The sequence below is a fragment of the Hoplias malabaricus genome, chromosome 12, assembly GCF_029633855.1.
Source record: "Hoplias malabaricus isolate fHopMal1 chromosome 12, fHopMal1.hap1, whole genome shotgun sequence".
NCBI lineage: Eukaryota > Metazoa > Chordata > Actinopteri > Characiformes > Erythrinidae > Hoplias > Hoplias malabaricus.
Window position 1 is genome coordinate 12,031,031 of NC_089811.1, and position 26,767 is coordinate 12,057,797.

Genomic DNA, 26,767 nt, shown 5'->3' on the forward strand with positions numbered 1-26,767 from the left:
TTTTTAATATATATATATATATATAAAAAAGCACTGCTGTGCTTTGAGCGTCGAGGTGAACAGCGAGTGGCTCGTTATCATTTAAAGGAACTGGCCATTCTGAAAAGTGCTGTTTAGACGGGGAGAATGTAGCTTTGGGGTTTGATCCTTCGGATGTTTTCACCAAAGCAGGTCACAGACTGAACAAATAAGAGAATTTGACAACAAATGTCATTTCCAGTGTTTCTGGACATCTGTTGGGGCCTTTGATAACAGAGACACTGGGCTGAACGTGGAGGGCAGACAGGGAAGGTTACGAGGATTGACCAGTGATATTGGTGCTCAGGCAGCATGCTTATCAGCCACGCTGGATGCAATGTGGCCCCTTGGGCCTGCAATCAACAGAGGCAAATTTTGCACTTGTGCGTGTGTGTGTGTGTGTGTGTGTGTGTGTGTGTGTGTGTGTGTGTGTATGTATGTGTTTTTGTGTTTACCCGCTGAGCGCTGATGAAAAGTTTATGGATGATGCTGCCAGCCGGGCCTCGTCCAGCACCAATCACAGCCACCTCCGGCTCCTCCAGCAAACTCCCCACAAACCTGAGAGTGGAGGGGAGAGACACACAGAAAGGGAAAAGACAGAGAGAGAGAGAGAGAGAGAGATTAGCAGCAAGCATACATCCATCTCTCTCTAATCTTTAAATAAACCATATATCTGCCAGAACATTAAAGCTACCTCCTTGTTTCTACACTCATTGTTTTTTGCACCACACTGTTGTGTCTGATCCACTCATTCCAGCATAACACGCACTGCCACAGTGTCACTGTAGCACTGAGAATGTTTCCCCACCCAATTCATACCTGCTCTGTCGGGGGTCCTGAGCATTGAAGTAAAGGGTGAAAGGGGGTTAGAAAACATGCAGAGCACCAGATGGACTACAGTCTGTAATTGTAGAACTATACCTGATTACCAAGTGGAGCTGTTCAAATGGACAAAGAAAAGAGAAAGGGGGTGGAAAAGCAAGAAAGAGAAATGTAATAGAAAGAATGAGAAACTAATGGAGAAAATGAGAGGAGCGAAAAAGATTAGAAGGAAAGAGAGAATATATAAGAAAGACAGAAAAGGTCAGGAAAGGAAAGTTAAAAAACAGATTAAGAGAAAAGAAAGAACAGACAAAAATATGATACGAGCGAGAGAGAGAGAGAGAGAGAGAGAGAAAAGAGTGAGAATAAAAGAGAGATGGAGTGCAGAAGGAAGCAGAGTATGAAAGAACAGATTAGAGTGTGTATATGAGCTGGTGAAGGAGGCCATTAAGAAAATGGCGAGAAAGGAGAGCATTCAGAGCAAGAGAGAGAGCGAGGGAGAATGGATGGAGGGAGGAAAATGAGTGTTTGAGTGTGAATCCGCTGAATGTATGCACAGACTCTCCTTCTCATTCTGCCAGAATAAAAAAAGCAGTGGAGAATAGCTCTCATTAAAACTACGGAAAAACAAACAAAATGGAAAAAGACTGCACCCCGGGGGTCTTCAACAGAACAGAACATTCTTCACTTAACCAGATAACTTAAGTCAGGAGGAGTCCAACTCGACCAATAGGAGAAGGGCTGTGGGATTTCGTTATTGGACCAGTCTCACATCAGCCTTGTTTAGTGTCAGCTAGAGGGGCACGAAGCCTTCCCCCAGTGCGGGGCTGAGGAGCAATGCCTTGAGATGAGTCTGAGGGGCTTGTGTGAACATCTGATCCCAAACTCTCTACTGCTGTTCTGGCTGCATGCCATTAAATCTTCTCAGCAATGTTCCAACACCTGGTTTAAAGCCTTCTCAGAATAGTAGAGAGTCTTATTGCAGTGAATAGGGGCTATCTGATTTCAGCAGCAATACTCAATGACCAGGTGTCAAAAACTTTTGGCTATATAGTGTAGCAGACACATAATGTACAGTATGTGCTGAAACATTTAAGGTGGAACTTATGATTGCTAGAAATTAACTGCAGCACCATGTAAGGTAGAATGTAAAATGTTTTATGAAAGGCACAAAACTGTACTTGCTGAACTATTTAAGGTGGAATGAAAATGGAAAAAGACACCAGAATGTACAATTTAATGTGAAATGGAAGAATTAATAAAAGGCACCAGAATTCACCATTTAAAGTGGAGATTCAATGAAAAGGCACTATAATATTCCTGCTGCTTACTTTAAGGTGAAACAAAAAATATCATCTGAATGTAACTACTACAACATTTAAGGTGGAATGGAAAATAACATAAATAGGGTCCAGTATGTACTTGCTGTTGCATTTAAGGTGGAAATGGGAAGCTTACACCAGCTTTGTTACAAAATGGAACTTACTGCCTTGGATAATACTTTTCTGTTTTTAAGGACACTGAATGTTGGAGCTAGTACTGCACTCTAATATTTTATTTTTTAAATTTAATAAGTTTTCCTCATTTATTTTATTTATTTCATGTTTTGTCATCTGTTTTGGCTCAACTGTAGCTATAGCAACAGGGATAAGAGAAGTTATGTCAGGGCTGGAGCTCACCCATCAAAATGGCAGGGTAGTGTTTTTAATGATGCAATTGAATTCAGAATTTCACAAAGGTGAGGTGTATTTTTATTTTTATTTTTTATTTTTTTGTGATACAGCAGTTTAAGTTTTAAATTTACAGAAAAACTCAGAAAGTATTCCTTTACTGGTGAGATAAAATCTGACCTGTTTTAATCCATTGGCACTATCCTAACTCTCTCTCTCTATCTCACACACACACACACTTGCTTCCCTCAACACTGCCTGCAAGCCTCCCCTCCTCCGGGCCAGCTCAGGGTCTCTCCTTAATGAGGCCAGAGAGTCTCTTCTGACTGGCCCCTCAGTGGCCCCTGAGCGGCCCCTGGGAGCTAACGAGGGCCCGGAGCCTTTTGCCTGACGTGACCTCGCCTGGCCCCGTCAAAGCCAGACTCCGCCCCCTCTCCTCCTCCAATAAAGCCTCACAGCCTCCACAGTAACGGACACGAGTGATGGATGTTAAAGGGCAAGTTCACCTACTTTCCAGAAATTGGCCAGCGGAGGCCAGGAGGAGTCTAGGAGTCCAGTTCGTGGCAGGACATTTGAGAGAGGGAGGGAGACCAAATGGAGCGATAGTTTTTGAGCATCCCGCTAAATCCGGAACCTCATCCTCTAATGGATCTGGCAAAAATAGCAGGACTAGAAGCTTCAAGAAGAGTTAAGAGCGTGAATTGGGTGGACTGAGGAGTGGACTATTTTTAAACATTTATGGACACCTGCTAATCCAAAACGTCTTCTGAAATGAAGGGCATTAATAGGATGTTTGATATTGGATGATTAGTTCCGGATCCCAAACCACTCTCCTCAAACAACTCACTGCAAAAGTATGGAACAGAGAACAAAGCTCCAGTGCTCCACAGACCTCTGCTTAGGAGCTTCGTACTCTTCTAGCCGACAAGTGGCTTTGAGCGTGGCGTAGGCTCCTGTGCGACTGCTTCAAATTGCTCTATTTAAATGGCAATGCTGTTCTTTATCGAGGTGTTGAATATACAATTAAAATGTGCAAAGAACATGCAAAGAACCATATTAATACTCAAAATCCATGATGGACAATCAGCTGGACATGATTCTTCAAATATTCTATACTGCATCACAAAATGGATATGGTTCTCTTATTGCTATGAGTCAAAAAACACATTTTAAATTCTGTACAGAGACATTTTGTATATCTGACATTGATTATCGCATTAAAGTGTTTGATTTCATCTAGTGTTTATGTAAGTCACACACAAACGCACACGTACACACACACACACACACACACACACACACACACACACACACACACACACACACATGCACACCCCAGGGACTGGCCATCAACAGGTGAAATAAAAACGAAGCCAGGGAAGAGGAGGCGGTGATAAACGAGAGGAGAGAGGGGTGTAAACAGACGAGGGCATAAAACAAGGACAGAGCTCTGTGGAATACGGAATGATGTCCGTTCAGCTTCCAGTCTACGATGCCGGACCGTCAATCTCCTACATCTGATCCACTTCAGGCCAAACACAAACAGGGTGATGGCCATAGCGTGTTTGCATTAGGTCAGATCTGCTGGTGTGAAAAGATTTTGATGCCCCTGGTCAATTTGCACACCATCCAGGTGGAACAAACAGTTGGGCATATTTGAATGCCTGTATTTTTTTCTGAATTAAATGCACTAAAAATGTGGCCTGTGCATGGAATTCACTGCAAATAAACACTACAAATATAAGTGAAACATGTCATTGCTGTTGTTCTTAATGACATGCAAGAATTAGTTTAATATTTACATAAAATGCAAAGCTCACTTGTCCACATTAATTTGGGGTTCTGGAACCTACCAACTGTGTTGTAAAAGTTGTAGAACTTGTGGAAAAGTTGTAGAATATTAATTAATTAATTATTTAATTATTTCATTGTAAGTAACCACTTATCCAATTTAGGCTTGCAATGGGGTCAGAGACTAGACGGAATCAATGGTCCAAGGTAAGAAGAAACCCTGAATCACATCACAGTCCATCATAGGGTATAGAATATGACTTTTAAAATAAAATATGTGCCAGGAATCACATCAGTTCACGTAGTTAATCTCAACTAATCACAAACTTATTGACTCATATTTCACCCTGGATTCTACATTTTCCTGTTTAAGTGCATTTAATTACATACATAAGAGTTGACAAAATGAGCTTCATCATAATGAGTTTATTACTGTCCGTAATTCAGGAGCATTATTTTCAACTTGCCTTCTGTTATTGAAGCAGAATACTTTAGCACATGGAGTTGTTCACTTATACAGCTGCACAGGGATCATTAAGGAACTCGGTTCCCTTAGTCTTCCTTTAGATTTACTGTTGAGGATGAGTTTGCAGTAGGTTTTCCATCCACAGGGTTTTTTGAATTATGAAAATGCACATAATAAAAGAAAACAAAAAAAGGAATGCCAAATTTGCAAAACCACCCAAATGTCAAAATAAGAGTTTTACGCTCAGACAAAAGTGGAAACTATCGATTAAGCTTGAATGCACAAAACAGATATGGACAAGGGTTGTTTGAATAAAAAATGAGGCTTCAGTGAGTTCAAACCTACTGCTCATGCAGCACAACGCCACCCCCAGAGACCTGGATTGACTCCGCGACCACAGGCTTTTAACAGACCACCCCCACCCCTCCCACCTCTTCTCTTCTCTCCATACTTTGGACAACTCTGATTTCACACCAGCACCACAGAGCTTCGTATTTTAGTGTATGTGTAGAATATTGTACACATACAGGGGTTGGACAATGAAACTGAAACACCTGTCATTTTAGTGTGGGAGGTTTCATGTCTAAATTGGACCAGCCTGGTGGCCAATCTTCATTAATTGCACATTGCACCAGTAAAAGCAGAGTGTGAAGGTTCAGTTAACAGGGTAAGAGCACAGTTTTGCTCAAAATAGTGCAATGCACACAACATTATGGGTGACATACCAGAGTTCAAAAGAGGACAAATTGTTGGTGCACGTCTTGCTGGCGCATCTGTGACCAAGACAGCAAGTCTCTGTGATGTATCAAGAGCCACGGTATCCAGGGTAATGTCAGCATACCACCAAGAAGAACGAAACAGATCCAACAGGATTAACTGTGGACGCAAGAGGAAGCTGTCTGAAAGGGATGTTCGGGTGCTATGTTTGGGATTGTATCCAAAAAACATAAAACCACGGCTGCCCAAATCACAGCAGAATTAAATGTGCACCTCAACTCTCCTGTTTCCACCAGAACTGTCCGTCGGGAGCTCCACAGGGTCAATATACACGGCCGGGATGCTATAGCCAAACCTTTGGTCTCTCATGCCAATTCCAAACATCGGTTTCAATGGTGCAAGGAGCGCAAATCTTGGGCTGTGGACAATGCGAAACATTTATTGCTCTCTGATGAGTCCACCTTTACTGTTTTCCCCACATCCGGGAGAGTTATGGTGTGGAGAAGCCCCAAAGAAGCGTACCGCCCAGACTGTTGCATGCCCAGAGTGAAGCATGGGGGTGGATCAGTGATGGTTTGGGCTGTCATATCATGGCATTCCCTTGGTCCAATACTTGTTAGATTGCTAGATGGGCACGTCACTGCCAAGGACTATTGAACCATTCTGGAGGACCATGTGCATCCAAAGGTTCAAACATTGTATCCTGAAGGCGGTGCCGTGTATCAGGACGACAATGCACCAATACACACAGCAAGACTGGTGAAAGATTGGTTTGATGAACATGAAAGTGAAGTTGAACATCTCCCATGGCCTGCACAGTCACCAGATCTAAATATTATTGAGCCACTTTGGGGTGTTTTGGAGGAGCGAGTCAGGAAACGTTTTCCTCCACCAGCATCACATAGTGACCTGGCCACTATCCTGCAAGAAGAATGGCTTAAAATCCCTCTGACCACTGTGCAGGACTTGTATATGTCATTCCCAAGACGAATTGATGCTGTATTGACCGCAAATTGAGGCCCTACACCATACTAATAAATTATTGTGGTCTAAAACCAGGTGTTTCAGTTTCATTGTCCAACCCCTGTATACATCACTGCGCCAAAGTCACTCAGTCCTCTCAGCATTTTACCTACCCTCAAAATGTTAAGAACAAACTCTACACCACAGAAACGACACAGACGCCCCAACAAATAAATAATAAATGAAGCTTTTTAAATTAAGCAAAAACCCACTCAGATCTCTCAATGTTCCTCAATTACAGGAGCCTATGTCATCTGAAATAGTGATCTAGAGGTGCTGACAATATTTCTGTGAGCTGTGTTTATTAGCCACAGTGGCCATTTAAAATCAGGTCCCATGGCTACTGATGTGCTTGTGTACTGATGTGCTTGCTCTCCTGACACAGGAGAGAACACACCAAACTCCTCACAGACAGTCACCTGGAGCGGGGATTGATCTCACAACCACAGGACTCTGGAGTTGTGTGACAGCGACATTAGATGCAGCACCAGCATACCGCTCTGTTACAAGTTACCAACCGCAAAAATGTGACAACTGACGCAGAGACAACTGAAACTTGTAAAAAAAAATATTAAATTACAAAGCCTTACTTCTCCAGATCGTCAGAGTCCTCTCCTTTTTCTCCTTTTCCAATGCCAAACTTGGCTTTGAGAGACCGGGACTGGGCAATAATACTCTCCACCAACACGAGCTGGTTAATGATGTCCTAAAAATAACAGTGAAATGAAAAGAAATTAAGAGAGATTAAGGCCCAATCCCATTTCATGTTTTTACACCTATTCCTTGTTTTAGAACTGAGTTAAACGGGTGTAGTGAATAAAATCTTCGAAATGGGAGAAACCTGGGACAGAACCTAATACATCATCAGAAACAGCCAATCTGCAGTGATATCATAGGAGCGCTGCTGTGCTACAACATCGCTGTTGGATTTTAGCTAAATTTGGGACATCTTATTCTGCGTTTTTTGTTTAAATCGCTGAGTTCTACCTTAAATGTTGCAGTAGTGTCAGGTGCCAGAATGTAATTGCAGTTGGAGCTGGGACCTTACTAGCTAACTAAAGAGAGATCAGCATACTACTAGCAAAGTTTTATGACTGTTATGAAGTAATGGGATGTAATTAATTGAAACTACATTAAATCATTATCATAAGGTGAAAATACTGATATTTGTTGGTTTGTTTGGCAGTGAACAACGTGTCTCCAGTGGTTTACAAGGCATTAATAATATTCCATTTGAATTGTGCATCTGAAAAATCTGAAAAGGGCCATGTAGCCCTAACCTTTCACCCTACCTCTCTATCCCAATAAGAATTGAGACACCCTACCCACCTAGGCAAAATGGAGGGGTAGGGCTTTGTGGTTTTGGGATTCACCCCAAAACTAGTGAGATTTACAGTCAGCTATCAACATGGCTCACCTCCAGCTTCTTGAAGTCAGGGCTGGGATGGCGCAGCAGTTTGCTGGCATGAGAAGTGACCTGCTGGATGGCCTTCCGCACTGAGGGGATGATCTCAACTGATTCTGAGAGAAATAGAGTGAGAGGAAGTGAGAAAAGCACGGGTTTTGTGAGAGTTCAAACAACTTCTAAAGCCCTATTTGGACAGGATTTGTTTTATCTGTGGATGTGGGGTAAAGACATATTTACCAGAGTATCTCAGTAGTATTTCTGTACGAACAAACAATTTCAGTCATTTTTCCAGACTGCACACTGCTGTTGCAAGAAAGATTCTTGATTCCTTTTACCTACTGTAAAATGAGCAGTAAAAATACCCCAGGTTATACTAATCCCATCTGAATGAACATGTGGGAGAATATTCCGGCATATCCTGGGTTTCCTCAAAAAGGTTGGCTTTGGAGGAGGCGTTTAGTTAAACTCAAATCGACAAACGAGCTAAAGGACCATTCAGTGTAGAGACATTTCTGGTAGCCTCAGTAGGTTTTGCCACAGTAACAGCCTACATGCATGTTACGAACAGGTCCTACTTATGATGTTACAGTTAACCGGTTGGTTTATAAGATTAGTTATAACTGTGTGAATGATTAGTGAAGATTTTCCCATCTTTTCGTCCGTTGAGGGCTGTATATTTGTGTCATGTGGTCTGTTCTCAAATTGGTAGTGACAGTCTAAATACTCCAGTAGCACTGCTGTGTCTGATCCACACTCTATGACAGCAGAGTCGAGTAGCCATCTCTTTTATTTTCAAGGTTTCCAAGACTTAACCAGCATGAATCCACCATAAACATTACTGACATCCTGTGGTAAATTTACCATTACCAAAGCTCTCCATGTAAAACTAATCCTGTCCAAATAGGGCTTAAGGCTGAACTTTAGAGGAGTGATCCTTCAGAATTATTCAGAAAACTGCTACTGAAATAAAGTTAAAAATTAATCAACATAAAAAATAATGGCAAATTGAATCTGCCTTAGTCTTATACACACACACACACACACACACACACACACATACACACATTCTTCAGCGGTGACCTCAAAAAGCTCCAGGACTTGAGCTCACCTTCTTCCTTCACTTTCAGCACAGCAGCGTGGAGAACGCAGGGCAGCAGGTGTCTGGTGAGGTCGGCGGGTTTCTGCACGGCCAGATAATGCAGCACCTGCACAAACACATCAACCCAGAGCTCATATTTGCGCTACTTCACCATGGCCGTCTGCTGCACGCCAACTCGCTTCCTTTCTGCCGCTGAGAGCCGCTTGACTCGCATGACATATTGTCCCGACGAAGCTATATAGAGAACGCCGTGCCAGACGGCCGACAACTTTTAATTGCTGTTAGGTCATTCTGTGTGATTTAGCATCTCTGCTGTATTTTCTCGCTTCTTTATTCCATCCTGATGAGTCTCTAATAAGAGAGAAATCCTTCAAGCCCTTGATGAAGCTGATAAAAAAAAAAACGTCCGCATGACAACTGCAGACATGCAGCCTGTCAAATGTTTGCATTTTAAAAACCTTTCAAATGTTTACATCTTCTGCATGTGGTTTATGTACCAAAAATTTTTTTTTTTCACGAACCAACCCTTTTTATTGCTTAGAAATAAAGTCTTTAAGATTTTAAGATTTTTAAATATTTGCAGGCACCTCTTTTCATCTTGAGCTCTATTATTTCACACACAACTACATACCATTTCTATCATTACCAGAGAAGAGCACAACCCAGAGCATGAAATGCTCCAGAATAGCTGCACATAAGCTTCAACCAATTCTCAGTTAGAGGGGCATAAAACCTCCCAACACTGGGCTATTTGGTGTTTTGGCGAGTCCTAAAGCTCCATTCAACAACTCATCATTCATCATCAGTACCTGACTTCACAAAAGTAAATGTGGCTGAATGCCAGCAATGTTCTAATATCATGTGTCAGAGCTTCACAGAGGAGAAGAAGCTATTACAGCAAAGAAAGACACGCTATTCATTCTCTTCATTTCAGAAGAAATGCTGGAGTTGACAGACATTCCAATAAGGTTTTGTGGGTGGGTGTGCCCAAATTTTTGACCAGCAATGCTCATGTGGCGTTTCGGAAATGGAGGGTACTCATAGAGGGTTCTCCCCACCTCTGGGAAGGTTTTGCACTCAAATATGTCTAAAGATTGGTGTGAGGATTTGATGGTATTCAGCCACAAGGACACCTGGAAGGTGAGATGCGAATAACAAACACAACACCAATCCTCTGTAGCACCATCACTCACATTTGATGTTTCTGCTCTTCTTACCCACAAATATGTTGGAGGATTTCTATGAAGATTTGTTGGCAATCAACCATGCAAGCATTAGTGAGATCAGGTGTTGATGCTGGAAGATAAGATGTGAATCACAAACATGACTTCAACCCTCTGAACTGCTAACACTCTAGTAAAGATGGCAGTGTGAGGCAGGTAATGCAGCAGAGGAACCAGCTGATGTACCCAAATTTTTGAAAGGCAGTGGCTTCTCTCAGCTGCGAACCGTTATGAAGGGAAAACACGGATACTCCTGTCATTGTCCAGGACAACTTAGTGGAGCAAACAGACAAAAAAAAAAAAAAAAAGACGAGGGGACAGGGAGAATTAAATCAGCGAATTAATTGGAGCTGAACTCCGCACCTAGAGTTTCCCCAAAAGATTGGGACAGACGGCTGAAGGACGCCCAGAGACAATGACCTTCAAGCTGGGCAATGTTCCCCTGAACTCCCCTTCAACTCCAGTTCGGTGGGTTTGGGGACACCTTGCCAGAGCTCCGTGCTCTAACCCATTTTCCGGCAGCTCTGTGAGCTGATTGGTCGCCTGCCAAATCACTTGGGACGGCCCGTTTGGGGCTGAGCTTTGCGTTTGATGGTGATTTTTTTTTATAGCACAGGTGGCATGCAGATGGAAACAGGACTTCAGAAGGTCCTCAGGTTTGCAGGAGCACTGGAGTGTGCAAAGGGGCTGTGGGAATCGTTACTGCTTTCACACAGAGACCTTGAAGTAACTGTAAGATCATGTGTGTTATACTGCACGTCCAATATTTGTAGGTACCTGAACAATCAAGGTTATTAATATGGGGTTTGTCCATTCTACTGTTCTGGGAAGGTTTACAATGGTGGAACATTATGTTGCTTTTCCACTGCATGGTACCTACTCTACTCAACTATACTCTGCAATTTTTGTGTGTATTTTTAATGAGGAAATTTTGAACCCAGTACCTGGAACTGGGGACATTTTAGTACCTGCTCACCAGTTGTTCTAAGTGAGCCGAGTAGGGACTAAACATAACACGTAAACATTGCAGAGTGCTGACTGGCCAGAGAGACTGGTCAATCTCGACTAAATCCAGACTCACATTGATAGCTTGTATAATTACGCTGTGGTTTTTTGAAGAGGTTCAAACCCTCTCTTGTGCGAAGCCGTGTTTACTCCCAAAGAAAAAAAACAACTCATGAATACATGATAAGTAAACAATGCTTAACGTTATGGATGTGTTGTCATGGTTTCCAAAGCCTGTGGTCCATGTTAGTGACAGGGATTTCAGGGGAGGCTTTATACATCTCTGGAGAACTCTTGGCATTGGGCATGTTGAAATTAGGCTCATGTACTTTTCTAATAGCAATACTTTTCAGTGGAGATTATACTAGCTATGTGTGTGCAATTATCAACACCAAAGTTTTGGACAGTGCGTTTTTACATGTCACTTGACAACAGGTGCCCACACAATAGCACATATCCATAGATAATGAAATGCATCTTTGAAAAACATGTATTCTCAGAGTATGCTATTTAGTTCTAGGACAATTTTCCTGTCCATCATTATTGTAAATCAAGTCCTTGTATCTCCAATTTGTTGCTATCCATTTTTCCCCACATAATTTGTGGAAAAACCTGCTGCCTTTTATATGGTGTGAAACTGACATAATAAAACCGTGCAATATAAATTGTATTGTTTTGGTCCTTAACATATTCATTAAGGATTTTTTCCTTCTCTTGAAAACTGTTCAAAGTGATGAAACAAGGTTTTTAACCCATAGTGACTTGCAACCAAAACAAACCATCTATTTTTTTTTTTACCCTCTCAGCCTCCTTGGTATCGTCGAACAGTCTCCTCTGTCTGCGTGCCGGTGTGGCCTTGGCTGTCTCCCAGGCCTCCACCCACATGTTGCCGGGGATACTCATCCGAGCACTCAGGTTGCCGCGGACGACAGTCTGGCCCGTCTCGTCAGTAACTTCTTCCTCCATGTAATCTCTCGGCGAGTACCAGCGCACAAAGTCCTCCAGAGAACAGCCGGGATTGGCCGCCTGAGGGAGTTCAGAAGACACACACATATACACAAGCCACATTAATGCTATGTTCACCCAACAAGAGTTCTGGCTTTTTAGCCATTTTAACTCAGTTCTCTTTCCTTCATTTCCATTCTTGTTTTCTATGTTTTTACTCAGTTCTCTTTGTTTTTTTTTCTGTTTAACTTTTCTTTGCACTTTCATATAATCCCAGGTCCAGCACTGGGAGTGGAGAAACACAGATGAGGAGGTGGGACAATTGCCACTCAGAAGGACTCATTTTATATATTTTCTTAATGGGCGATCTTGTTTTACACTGTATGTGTTGGTAGACTCCAGCAACCCAAATGAACATACGAAAGCATTTTCTTTTTATATATATATATATATTTTTCAGTATGTACAATTTAAAGCTTTCATCTTAAACTAAGCTCAAAGCTATGTGTATGAAAGGATACGGAGCTGTCAAGAGCAGTGTAGGTAGAATCCCTGCGTAATTTTTAGAATAACAGAAAGCAAGACACCTGAAATAATGAAGGCTCTAATAAAGGCCAAACCATATCAGAATCAAATTAATTTCCATTCCTGAATGGTGTAAATCCACATGCTATCATGGAAAAATAGAGAACCTGACTGGTGTGAAAATGAAAATGAAAAGAATGTTTAAAAAAAAAAAAAATCTGGTATATGCAGTATCAGGTCTTTTCCTGGTAAATGGACACTGGTGCATGAATCACGGTGATAGTGAGCAATGAGCTCGCTGCCTTGTCAGCCGTTCCTGTTGTAAATGAGCTGGCTGACAAATTCCAGCTGCAAACTTTCAGCGCGTGACCTTTCTGCCCGTCTGTGGAAGTCCCGTCCACTTTCATGGTCGATAATTACTGGGAGATGGAGCAACGAGACATAATGATCTGAGTTTTACAGAAACGAGACAGCTCAGAGACTTAAGAGAGCGAGGTGAGGGGGAGGTGGAGGAATATTTCCGTGAGCTGATCTGAATATATTTCAGCACAGGAACGTTCGCTCGGGAACTTGGCCTTTTTTCACGCAAGGAGAAGATTCCCTCGGATCGGGTTGTGTACTTACTGAATGGAGAATTATGTAAAAAGAAAAAAGAAAAATATATATAAGTACTTTTAGATCAAATACCACAATTGGGCTGAATTCGTAAGAGGAGGCTTGACATTATAGTAGGAAAAAACAAAATGAATGTGATCATTCATTCATACACTTGCTGTTCAAGAATGCGATGGGCCCAGAGCCTATGCACTGTCTATATTCATTATCCACCTCAGAGCAGGTACGATTTGGGGGGTGGAACATTTTCAGTGTTGCAGTGACACTGACAAATTGATAGTGTGTTAGCGTGTTGTGCTGGTATGGGAGGATCAGACCGTTTTAAAATCCCTCAGTGACACTGCTGGGCTGAGAATAGGCCATTGACCAAAAACACCATGCCTGTGACCACTGGATGATGAAAAAAAAAAAAAAGTTTTAAAATGCTTTTAAATGCTTTAAAACTTTAGAAGCACATGCTGTGTCTGATCCACTTCAACCAGCACAACACACACATACACACCATGACCAAGTCAGTTTCACTGCAGCTTTGAGAAAAATCCACCACCCAAAAATAATTACTTCTTCTTCTGTATTTAGCTACGTGCTTTTGTCCAGAGACCGCTTATTATAGATAACTTGACCTGACACTACTCTAAGTGTCTTAGCCTCAGTACTACGATGTCTTGGTTAATCAACATTTGGAGTAAGAGGAAAACTGCAAAGCTGCAAATTGGATTACACATCAAATTACACTTCAGAAGCTATCCAACAGTAATCAAAAGCTCTACTCAAAAGACACTGGACACTGGTGCTACAACTAAGCAGGAGCTTGAAAACGAATGAGTGAAGTAAGTAATGCAGCTGGGGACAATAGGAGATGTCCAATCAGCTCCGGCATTCCCAAGCCGACTGTGCATAGGAGAGCCCGTCAAGAGACAGTGAGGGGGAGCAGGGCCTACTTGGGAGGGTTGGGACACCGCTTGGTGCTGAAACAAGGGTGGGGGCGTTGAAAGCGCTGTCATATTGTGAAGTTGCCCCATTCATCATATCCAAGCCTCTCCATTCTCCACCCAGAGGGAGATGGTAATTAAAGCCAAAATGCCAAATTATGCTTGGCTAAGCACAATTAGAGACAGTGCCGCCGCTAAAATTAGAGGCCATCTCCAGCTAAGGGGGCCATTTACCGCGATGGCCATGCTCGCAGCAGTCATTTTGCTGCAGAGTGCAAGAGGAAAAAGTGGGGAAAAAAAAGAAGTTGGGGTGTCTACTTGAGAGAAACTGGAGCATTTTGTAGGGCAGCGGGGAAAAAATGCGGAAAAAAAATCACCTTTCATCAGCCGTCGCCCCCTGCTGGTGGCATCAACTGAAAGAGATGGGTGCTACGTAAACAAAGGCTGGAAATAAGGGTACGACTCTTCTTTTCTCCCCAAATCCCTTGTTCCTTAATCTCCTGGGACAGTTGGCAGAATAGCGTCGTGGGATAATTCCTCCGTTATCCGATAGACAAGGATGAAGAGCGCAGGATAAGGTGCTTATGGAAATGAATAGGTGTCCGTGAATGACAAGCCGTGAAGCTTCTCCTCTACATCTCTCCACCAGCTCCTTCTCTACAATCTCTTTTACTCCCCCCCACCCCTTTTAAAAGGTGAAACCCATAACAAGGGAGAGATTGTCAAGGCTTTGCACCTCATCCTTGGGTCAGCGCATTCTAGGCCTGAGATTAAGGCAGAGTTACATGGCCGAGGGACGTCTGATCTCGGCCCGGGGATGAGGTGCACGGCCTTTACCTGTCATTGTGGGGGTAAAAGATATGGAGTGAAACTTTGTGTCTTCTTCACAGCTGCATACATTTTGCAGCCATCAATGGGTGCCTTGCCTGTAAATATTTGACGGAGACCTGAGCAATTTCATTTGCTCATGTTGCAAATGGGAATACTGAGATCTGACAAAGGCCTTGGAAGTGGGCCGGAACGTCATATTTAACAAAAGAGATTTCTGTCATTTTTACCACCAATAAGTCAGCTTATTGAATAACTGCTTATTCAGTTCGGGGTCGCGGCAGGTCCAGAGCCTACCCGGAATCACAAGGCGCAAGGTGGAAACACACCCTGGAGGGGGAGCCAGTCCTTCGCAGACACGGGGAAAATACACCAAACTCTCCACAGACAGACACCCAAAGAGGGGCTTGAACCCACAAGCCTAGCACCCTGGAACTGTGTGACAGCGGCATTACCTGCAGCGCACTAATTCCACCCCCACCTATTTATTTGAATTACACCCCACGTTGATAAGAAGGCGATTATATTACACACACAACAGCAACATTCACTAGAGATCTGCAACAAACATTTCTCCTGAAATAAAGGGTAGTAATTGATAGTAATGTTCTGTTTTTTGCAGAAATGCCTTTGATTCTATGATTCATTCAGCCACAAAAGCATTAGTGAAAGTCCTTCCTCTTGTTCATTTATTCATTTTCTGGAACCACTTCTTCTTGTTCGGGGATGTGGTCGGACCAGAGCCTACTCGGAATCACTGGGCACAAGGCAGAAACACACACTGGACAGGGCACAAGTACATCGCATGGCACTTGCCCATTCCCCCAGTCACACACATGCGATTCGGGTCACTATGGAGTGTCCTCTCAGTATCTGCATGGGTTTCCTCCAGGTGTTTTTTCTATGAAGATTATAAAAACTGTTTGCGCACACATCTGGGCAAAATCAGACCCGATTCACTATTCACTAAGTATAAGAGCTGTCTACAATCCTTTGAAATGATAGCATAATTGGTATAGGCAGGAAGTAACACATGGAGAGAACAGTCAGGTCACTATCTGCAAATTCAGCTCTGGCGCTGCTTAAATCTTTAAGAACTAGTAAAAACACCTTTCAGATCCTTTCTAAAATGCCCAGGTAACTGCTGCAGTTCTTTCAAAACCAGGATGCTCTCTCTGCTGTGTTTATAATAGGATTCACACTGCTGCATGCTGTAGAAGATGTATTGTTTCCCTTGGACGCCCTGAAAAGAAAGCATTACAATAATCAATTCTGCTGGAAACAAATGCACGAACAAGTTTTTCTGCATAGCCGTGGGATAAAAAAGACCTAACTTTAGCAATATGGCGCCAATGATAAAAAGCAACTTAATAACTGTGTTTACATGCGGGGAATAAACGTAACTCAGAGGCTAATTTTTCACCAAAGTTTGTTACTTTGTATTTGGAGTACGAAGCGCAGGGGCCTTGTGTCTCAAATTGCTGCCTTCTATTACAGTTTATTTCTTTGCATTCAGCCACAAGGACATTCCGTGAGGTCAGGTACGGCTGTTAGGTGATGAGCTTTGAATCATAAAGGCCAGTCAATATCATCCAAAAATCCTAGACTAAATTTTGCTCATGATGTGGGGATATATACTCTGCTAGCTGATGCTTGTCGTTGGGCATGGTGAGCTTAGATAGGTGCCCTTGCTACGGAGACTCCCATTCTATTACTATTAATGGGGGTAGCTACAATCTTTTGGACTTCTAGTGAAAATCAAACGCTCCACTTTGCAGAAGATTAGTATGGTTAAAGAAACACTAATTAGTATTTTAACCTTCAAATTAACCTTTCAAACCTAGTAAACTATACTCTGCAATTGTAGATGATGTTCTACCCAAAACTACCCAATCTTACCGAGTGTTCCTTTAAATAACTACGAATAGATAATATTTACACTACCCCTCAATCCCACATTAAACCAACCTCGCCAGAATAGTGCTTTAGTCATCAAGAAGAAGTGAAGGATCTTTGTAAACAATCCATTTCAAATCCGGACATCAGAGAGATGGGCAGAAGGGCGAAAATCTTTAAGTAAATATTATGTTGGGGAAACCAGACGGTCAGCAAACTTTAACGACTGCACCCATTCAAGCCTGAGTAACCAGTGTGTGATGATGTGTTGGTACAGCAGGACTGACATGGTTAGAAGACGACGTGAGCTCCGGTCACTCTCAAACAGACTTGGTCAGTAAGCAACACTGCTCTGTCGCCAAGATACCAAGTCCATTCCAACAGAAAGCAGATATCAGATACTGAAAATACGGCCTGAGTGTTGGGGACATAGTAGTGAGATATTCACTCTAACATTCAATTGAAAAATATATAATCCTGGGAGCCTTTGATGTACTTTGATCAATATCATGTTTCAGCTTATAGCTGTAACCCAACTCTGTCTCTTAAGTGAATAGTTTGACGACAAGCTTAATTTTTTAGTTTCCCTTTTCCCCAAATGTAATAGATCAGTCAAGACACGTCTGCTGCTTTAGTTTTGTGCTTGAACTACATGGCTTAGAGCAACACTATGTAGAATTTTACCTTAAAATTACAGCTTCAAAATTAATGTGATGCTTTATCAACCTGTAATAGGGAGAAGAGAACCTCGGTTGTTAATTGTTGTTGCTAATTGAGGCTCAGCACTGCAGAAACTGCACTTTGAAGTTTCAGAGGGGGAAGGAAACCATCCCCTTCCCCCCACCTTCCTCTCCATCCCTTTCCTTCCCTTGATTTCAAGACAGTGCTGTAAAATTGAATTACACTCTGCAACTGTAGGGGGAGCCCAGGAGCCAAAATACCAAAGCTGCGTCCCAATTGCGCACTTAACACTAATATTATAATAGTGCACTTCACAAATTATTAGACTAATAATACACACAGACATAGGTTTTATTTTCTGACAGGAGTGTACTATTTTAGTATAGAAAGTGTTATTTTAGGGCATACACTGTGCACTACGCAGTGTGGAAGGAGATATGACTTTCAGCCTTGGAAAACATGCATTGTCCTGTCCTGTTAATATGAATTGGTGTAGTATGTTAATATTGTGTGTACTAGCCTGCTGAACTCACAATATTAAGGTTAGCTCATAGTATATGTATAGTATACTGTATAGAAAATTGCATAGTGTGTAGTACCCAATTGGGACACAGCCCATATCTTACCTAGTGTTCCTTAAAGGTTTCATTGAGCCACATATTAAGACCAAAAGCAACCCATAACCATATATTCACACCAATCAAGGGCATAGAATATGGTGAATGTCAGTGCCCTGCTCCCTCACCTTGAAGGACTCCATATCTGAGAGAAGGCAGGCACTCTGCATGCGGGCTCGAAGGTGGGCACCCTCTGCCGAAGTCCCCAGCTTGGCCAGAACCTCAGACTGCTCCTCCAGCAGGTCCTCAGTCATGGGGGCCGGCTCCTGTTTGAGACAAAATCAAAAGGACAACAAGCAAGTTCCTCAGGGTGTTCATTATTGCAAACTGTCCAAGACATTTCCTGACGCAAGGGCCCTAGCCGATTTGTAATGCATATAATTGGTCACATTTTATAATAATAATAATAATAACAATGTTATCCCAAAATCCAAGTGCAAACGAAAGCAAAGAACTACAGTATTTAAAGTGTGTACATACACAGATGCTGAATGAAACTTCTCCTCGGGAGAGCCAAACCTCCGAAGTAAGACCATATTGTGTCGTGTCTCCAGGTGGAAAAAGCGCCCGCGTGCCTGTCTGTTCAATTGGACGGGGCCAGTACATTGATTGGACTGCCAGTCATCAGATATGGAGTCCCAGACAGCTGACAGCTCTATAGATTCATTAGTGAGCTCCTGACAGGCCTCAACACCTGTCCCGCAGCAGCCGAAACCTCCAGATTCAAACCTTCAACCCACTAATGACCACTGAGCCGCAATAACAAGTCCGCGGTAGGAGGCCAGGAACAAAACCAGACAATCCGAAGGAATGCTGTGTACTATAACCCAAACATCCTGAAGTCCACTACCTCTCTGGACAAGCCATTTAAGAAAATAGAACCCCGAAGTATATTACGTCAATTTCTTTGGACAGGAAACTTCAGAAACTTGCTTAACCAACAGGTCTTTAGAAGTTGTGGGCAATATAGTTAGGGATGTTGATTGATTAAAAAATAATAAACAAATAATAAAAATAAAACTATTTTTCAACTGTTTTTTTTGCACATTTCAATTTACTGTCCCTTCTTAAGACTGAAGATTTTTATCATGAATTTTTAAATGTAAAATAAAAAAATCAATTTAAGATAAATGTAATGGAATGTAAGATTATGATAGATAAGATAAGAATTATATTTATATTAGCAGAGTTTATTGATTAAAAATGTAATAAAAACAACCTTAAAATGTTAGTACATCTTTGTGTCCCTTTTTTAAAATTTATTCTAATATCTTCATGTTGTTTTGATGATTTTATAATTAACATATCTTAATTTGCTGAGTAAAATTTCAGGGAGAGCTTTAGCACCATATACAGAAGCTTTAATAGAGAATGCTAAAATAATTAAATAAAAAATATTTTGTTCCAGCTTCAACAACGTTTTCAAGAGATAAACAGAGGGATTAAATGATGTAGAAGACTGACTTCATGTGTGAGTCTTCATGTGTGAGTGTGAGAGAGAAGAGGGAGACAGAGGAAGTGGAAGAGAGAGTTAGTTATGATATTCAAAACATATTTACTTATTTACTTATCTTTACACTTATATAGCGCCTTTCTAGACACCCAAAGATGCTTTACAATCTACACTGCTCAGAATGCTCACACACACACTGGTGAGAAGCGGCAGCCAAACGCGCACAGCGTACTCTTGACCAGGAACGACCGTCCACCTGGAGGACTGCATCGGGCACTAGGGTTTAACCCAGTACAGAGTGCCAATCCATATCTGGGCTCACACAGATTCACTCACACATACAGACATTCATTCACATACACACTCATTCACTCACACACCAGGACATTTATTAGAGAAGCCAATTCACCTGCCCTCCATGTTTTTGGACTGTGGGAGGAAACCCACGCAGACACGGGGAGAACATGGAAACTCCACCCAGATGAGACTTGAACCCAAGATCTCAGCGCTGGGAGGCGAAGGTGCTAACCACTAAGCCACCGTGCCACATATAAAACATATTTCAGCATAAATAAAATGTAATCTACCTTCTGAACTCAACAGTAAAGGTGCTATGTTTACATCACTAAATAAAACTGCTAATATGTCAACAGACTCTGTAAAAACAGTGAATTATGGGAGAAAGTTGTGTCCAAATTTGGTTAAATAAATTATTCAGCATAAAAAAAGGATAAATATATACATAAAAAATAAAACATTAATATTGACAGCACTAATAACCATAACATAAATAGCACTAGTAATGCATAATAGCTTCCAATCTTTCTGAACACTCTAGACTAGATTTGGAAAATTTCTGCATGGATGGAATGCCATTAAGGTTAGGTACCGATGTGGAGTATATAGTTCTATATCACAAAGACGACCTCAGCTCATCTCAGAGGTATAGATAGAGCTGACTCCAGAGAAGTCCCACTGCTCCATGGCCTGGAAGCCCTGGATGATGTCCACCATTGAGCATGGTGATTCCAGACTCAGTGTAGCTCACATGGCTGCTCATGAAGTCTCATCAGGTGATGTAGACAACAAAAAGCCAATGTCAGCATGGTAGATCTCTGGCTATATGCCTTAACACACCTCACCAAGTTTGGCTTTTGTCTCTGGCATCCATTTCTGGCTGGCTACCAGTCAGGATCGGTTGCCACCACAGGGATTCCCAGTGGTGGTACATAGTATTTTAATAATACACGCTGTAGGGAGAGAACTCTGATGAGCAAAACTTGTAGCCAGTCATGCAGCTCCACAGGTCTGATCTTAACAAGGTCCATTTTAGCATTTATTGTTGATGCTAATCAAGCCGCCCAGCCTTGTCAGTTAGGCTTCTTGGAAGGCAGCATGTGGCAAGCACCATTAACGTCGCCACGACTAGCCGCTCATTGTTACCCCAGGCCTTGAGTTTCCTAGTGGGTCGTGTATGATTACGCAATGCCGCATTAGCAGAGAACAGAAGAGGCTCAGTGAGGGCTTTCCAGTCTTCGGAACGAAAAACCCCACTGATCGCCCGCTCCCTGCCAGTCACTTCTTTAACTGGTGGCAAAAAGGGAGAAGAAAATAAACACAGCTGGGATCATGGCTTGTAATGAATCAAGGAGACATGCAGGTTCTGCCTTGCTAAGTGCAAAGTAAGACTACAAAGCCCAAAAAAATCAAATTATTTATTAATTTATTAACTTCATACTTTAACCTTGTGAAGTATATTTGATGCCAGTAACGCATTCCAAAAATGTCTGGCGCAGGATCACCACTATATTCCATCACCTTTTCTTTAATTTGCACCTAATTATTTGCTTAGGGACTGAAGAAAACAACTGATCCAGGTTTTAAAGCTACTTTTAGGGCCATTTGTCTGTCAAACAAGTCTTAAACTGCATGTATGCATGATTTCCCTTTGACATTCACATATGGATTTTACACACCGATTCATGGCATTTTTTGTTATTCTGCATGAAATTCATTCCACCACTGTTAGTACTAAAGATATTGGATTATTTACTGGAGCGGGCATTTTTTGGATGCTACATTTATATTCATGCATGGTTGCATCACCTGTGAAAGATGTTCTTGGTATCATCACTGGCCTTTTTTTTTATTATTATTAAGATTGTGTTCCAGGATTGTGTTTCATGTATTGTAGTCAAGTTCATTAGAGTAATTCTATGTCAAGGCTGAGCACATGATACATCAAGTCCTGGACAAAACCAGGACTCATTGGCTCAAGATCAAGACAAAAAATTGAGATGCATCAAATCTGATTCAAGACTGGGACACATTGAGTCTGAGTCAAGAAATTCCATAGTTTTGGGTCCAGAGATGTCCCAGAGTAGTCTTTTACACACACAGGTGAGTTTACACACACAGTTGGCTTTGTCAATATTAATATTCATTCATTCATTATCTGTAACCCTTATCCAGTTCAGTGTTGCGGTGGGTCCAGGGCCTACCTGGAATCATTGAGCGCAAGGTAGGAATACACCCTGGAGGGGGCAACAGTACTTCACAGGGCAGCACACACACACATTCACTCACAACTACGGACACTTTTGAGTCACCAATCCACCAATACCAACATGTGTTTTTGGACTGTGGGAGGAAACCGGAGCACCTGGAGGAAACCCCAAACTCCTCACAGACAGTCACCCAGAGCAGGATTTGAACCCACAACCTCCAGGTCCCTGTTGCCATGTGACTGCAACAGAACTTGCTGCGCCACTGTGCCGCACCAATATTAATATTTTTAAGCAACATTTTAAATTGATCGCTGAATTGATGACAATGACCTGTAACGAATGTCAGTGACAGTCGAAAACGTGTTTAAAAATTTTTACTGAAACATTTTATATTGCAAAATATATTTTGAACTATTGCCCAGCCCTATTTAAAATACAAAACAGCTCACTGATTGGATACTGAGTGAGAAGAGAATCAATCGGAGAGCAGATTTGACTGAAATAAGGAGAAAGGGCTGTTTTATTCTGTTTAAATGCAATATTTATGTTCAGTGATGTGACCAAAAACTTGTACCGCTAAAGACATTCATCTAGCTGGTCATGAGAACAATTTCGGCATTCACCTTACTCCGAGACTGAGACAAGGCAGAGTCAAATTGATGCTAAGAATGAGACAAGGGCGATATTTAATATTTACAAATAGCAGTAAAGCTGATAAGTTTAAAATTAGAAGTCTTGTCTTTGCAGTGTTTAAAAACAGGCCAAAGTGGATGTTACACATCGCTGCCTCCATTTTAATTTGCAGTTTACACAGAAGGCACCGTCCAATCCAGTGCTCTGCAGTTCTCTCCCTATCTGGCAAATGGGTCATTTTAACAATAGCTTGTCTTGAGCGTCTGCCCTGGTGTTGCGCGTGGCTGATGTATTAAGGCTGGAGGGGAGGGATTCAGAGAAAGTTCTAATAAAATTAGAAGCGAGGGGAAGGAGACAGGGAGTGAGTCAGAGGAGCCATTAGCAGCGCTCTCCAGAATGTGCGTCGAGTATAAATAAGGCCAGACGAGGCGTCAGCGCTGCAACACTTTAGCAGCCGACTAATTAAAGGGGTAGAAGGTGAGACTGGGGAGTTGGGCGCTTCATTAGAACTGAAGTGCCACCACTATGAATCTAAACCCTCCCTCTACCCCCCCATTTACCCAGCCCCAAATTACTAGCCCCCTCACACACTTCTGCCCAGACGTGATGACAGGTGTCGTGTGAGGGCGAGGACAGCTGTGGTGGACAGGGCAAAGGTGATGGGGTGAGGAAAAAAAAATCATAATAACACTGTGGGACAATATAAGTATAAAATAGCACTGTACAAGTATATTTCTGGTCACAAATGAGCTTTTTCTAGACCCAAAAAGCACTCACAAAATCCCCTCAACCATTCATACCAGCACTGTTGTGTCTGATCCACTTACCAGTACAACACACACTAACACACCACCACCTCAGTGTCACAGCAGCACTGAGAATGAACCACCACTCAAATCATGCCTGGTTCTGTGGTGGGGGTGCAAAAAGTACGCAGAGCAACAGATGGACTACAGTCTGTAACTGTAAAACTACAAATGTATGGACATTGGAGAGTAGAGAATAGACAGTAAGTGTAGAAAACAATATTGTGCATATCAATTTAATTAAATGAAAAAATACATTGCTAATGTTCAATTCTACACATCCAAAGCATGTGTAGCCCCATCAGTCAAGCAGGGAGGAGAATCAGTGTTTGGGATGTGTAACATTTCAATACTTCATGGTATACCATTGGGAAGCAAATTAATCTACTGCAAGATTATTGTCCTACAAATCCTAAATCATAAACACATCACTGATAAGATCAATGTAATCAAAAAATGGACTGACCACCCTAGAGCCCAGACCTCCACATCACTGAATGCGTTTTTGAAGATATGGGAAAAAAAAACCTCTCTTTGGTGAACCCCATCCACACAGATCTTTTTATTTTTAGAGTTCAAACAGTCAAAGGTAGAACCCTATTTTTTTTGTTGAGATATTTCTTCTTCTTCTTCTTATTATTATTATTATTATTAAAAATGGAGATTTTCCTCTCTCCGATTTATAAAAATATTCCCATCCAAATGAATACGGCTGCATTCTCATGCCGGTTTTTCTTGTGTTGTTTCTTACGTATTTGAAAGCTTAAGAAGGAAAATGTAGCGTAAAACAGCAGCTGTGGAAAAATTAGTACTTCGTTAAACCTAAACTTCCTTTACAGCCCCTAGTTTTGATTTTGTTTTAATGTAGTATCCTCAGGTAAATATGTCTCACTGTATTTTTACCTCTGGTGTGTTTTTGACATTTTTTTCCTAATTACCTGCGTGTGGGTTCCTCTGCCCTTTAGAAGACTTAGGAGATGCTTCCTTTGAAATGACACACACAGCAGCAGTCTTTCTGCTGTCTCATGAGTTTAGATAAAGTGTGTATTATTTTACTATTTTAAATATGCTTTTTAATTAAGCATGTGTTGTAGAGGCACAGTAAACGTTCAGAGAAAAGCTGCTGATATCACGTCTCACTATAAGGGCAAAATACGCTAATTAATTCGTCCTTTCATTTCTGTAATCAGTTCATCCTGTTCAGGGTCGAGGTGGGTTTGGAACTTACCTGGAATCCAGAGCCTACTTAACCTTAAGTGTCTCTAATAATTGTTTAGTTACATATTAACAGTGCTTGTAATAAAAATATACGTGTACATATTTATCTCAAGCTAAATGTGAGAAATATGTTGAATCATATGTATTTACAATACGCTAAAATACTTCTATATTTCTAACAGTGAACAACTTTAATTGAAATATTGCAAATGTGTAACTACTGTTATTGAATAAATATGAATTTCTTCTGGACGTTTAGAATTAGAATTAGAATAATTTTATTGGCCACTGTGATTGCACACAGAGGAATTTTGTTCTCTGCATTTAACCCAATCCGTGCAGTGAAACACACATTTTCACACACACTAGTGGACACTAGGGGGCAGTGAGCACACATGCCCAAAGTGGTGGTTAGCCCTAGCCACGGCACTCGGGGAGTAGGATGGTTGTTCAGAAACTACGAGGCATTCTGAGGTGTGAAAAATGTGTGTTTGTTTCACAGTAAATGTCCTTTATTTTGGCAGAGGCTACTGATATCAGTTTTCTTGACAGAGTAAGCCGAGTTACTGTAGACTCAATCCACAAGCCTCTTAACCTTTTGGCAGGCATCCTTTGCTTAAGTCTTCTCACCTGAGTGATTGGGATGTACAGGGGCTCGTCCGAGTTGAGCAGGGTCAGTTTGCCGTGAGGCTGGAGACGACCGTCGGGTTTGGCCTTGGCCCCTTTGGCTCCCTCTGCTGGCGCCTCCTTCATTTCCTCCGTGTCGCTCACGCACTCATAGAATTCATCGTCACTGTCGCTCCACGAGTCCCAGGACTTCCCGGATGACCCTCCAGAACCAGTCGGCCGGCCGCTGTTGGGCCCCAGGAGACCATTCTCACAGGAGGCAGTGTCTTTCCTGTCCCGGATGCCTTCTTTCCGGCTTTCGTCTCTTGCTTTCTTGTGCTCAATGCAGCAGTTGAGCATCTGTGACAGATTGGGAAAAAGCATATGAAGTGTCAGTCAAGTGCTGATCCAAGCATATCCAAAAATTGTGAAAACTGGGATTGCTTTAATCTGTATGGTACCTACTCTACTCAACATGTTCCATTAGGCAAATTTGGTACTTAGTATCTGAAACCAGGTACTGTTTTACAATCTGGCAGAGCTCTGATTGGCCAGAGAGAGTCATCACTCTATCTGATAGACTGCAGACATCCAGCACAAACTTGCCATCTAAGTTCTCTAAGCTACAGCAGAGATCACATTTGTTTTTATCTGTGAAATCTGTAGAATTACACAGTGGTTTGAAGAGGTTCTAACCCTTCTTGCCAAAAAGGGAGTAGAGTCAAGTATTGTAGGTACCATGCAGTGGGAAAGCACCACTGGTATAGTTCAAGTATAAGACTTCAAGGCTACTTTTCACTAAAAATGACTACGATGTTATATAAGCAGTCATGTCAGTATTCACTAGTATTAACAATGCTCCTGCATCTAACTACTGCATCATTTATGGTGGAATGAAAAAAATCAAAATAGAAGCCATCTTGAACCTCATGCTAAAGCTACACTTTGAATGACCTACAGACCTTGAATAATGCTATCACTCTAAGCTAGATGCCGTTCGTTCATGGTGGTTATATCTTGTAAAGGTATTTCAGCAGTGACAGTGTTTTACGAGACACTATGTTTTAGCATTTGTCTCCAGTGATTTGAACCACTCAAAACTAGCAATATTGGATAACAGCCCTTTGATTACTTTCCACTCATCAGCACACTACCAACAGTTCTGCTCTTTCACTTACTCTGCTCATTATTTCACCTATTTAGGCCTGTTTACACCTGGCATTAACATGCATTATGTATCTAGATAGTATCTGGATATACTTT

General features: G+C 41.8%; 1 protein-coding gene across 1 annotated transcript in view; it reads right to left on the reverse strand.

The window, feature by feature from the left end:
* Positions 1-26,767, reverse strand: part of rab3gap1 (RAB3 GTPase activating protein subunit 1) — a 76,359-nt gene that overhangs the window by 9,531 nt on the left and 40,061 nt on the right. Inside the window, exons 17-23 of the mRNA XM_066641205.1 lie at positions 25,529-25,864; positions 18,410-18,547; positions 12,041-12,268; positions 9,024-9,120; positions 7,925-8,028; positions 7,098-7,213; positions 474-576 (exon numbers count right to left, since the gene is read on the reverse strand). Of these exons, the coding sequence (XP_066497302.1) occupies positions 474-576; positions 7,098-7,213; positions 7,925-8,028; positions 9,024-9,120; positions 12,041-12,268; positions 18,410-18,547; positions 25,529-25,864 (1,122 nt within the window). The remainder of the gene's footprint in view (positions 1-473; positions 577-7,097; positions 7,214-7,924; positions 8,029-9,023; positions 9,121-12,040; positions 12,269-18,409; positions 18,548-25,528; positions 25,865-26,767) is intronic.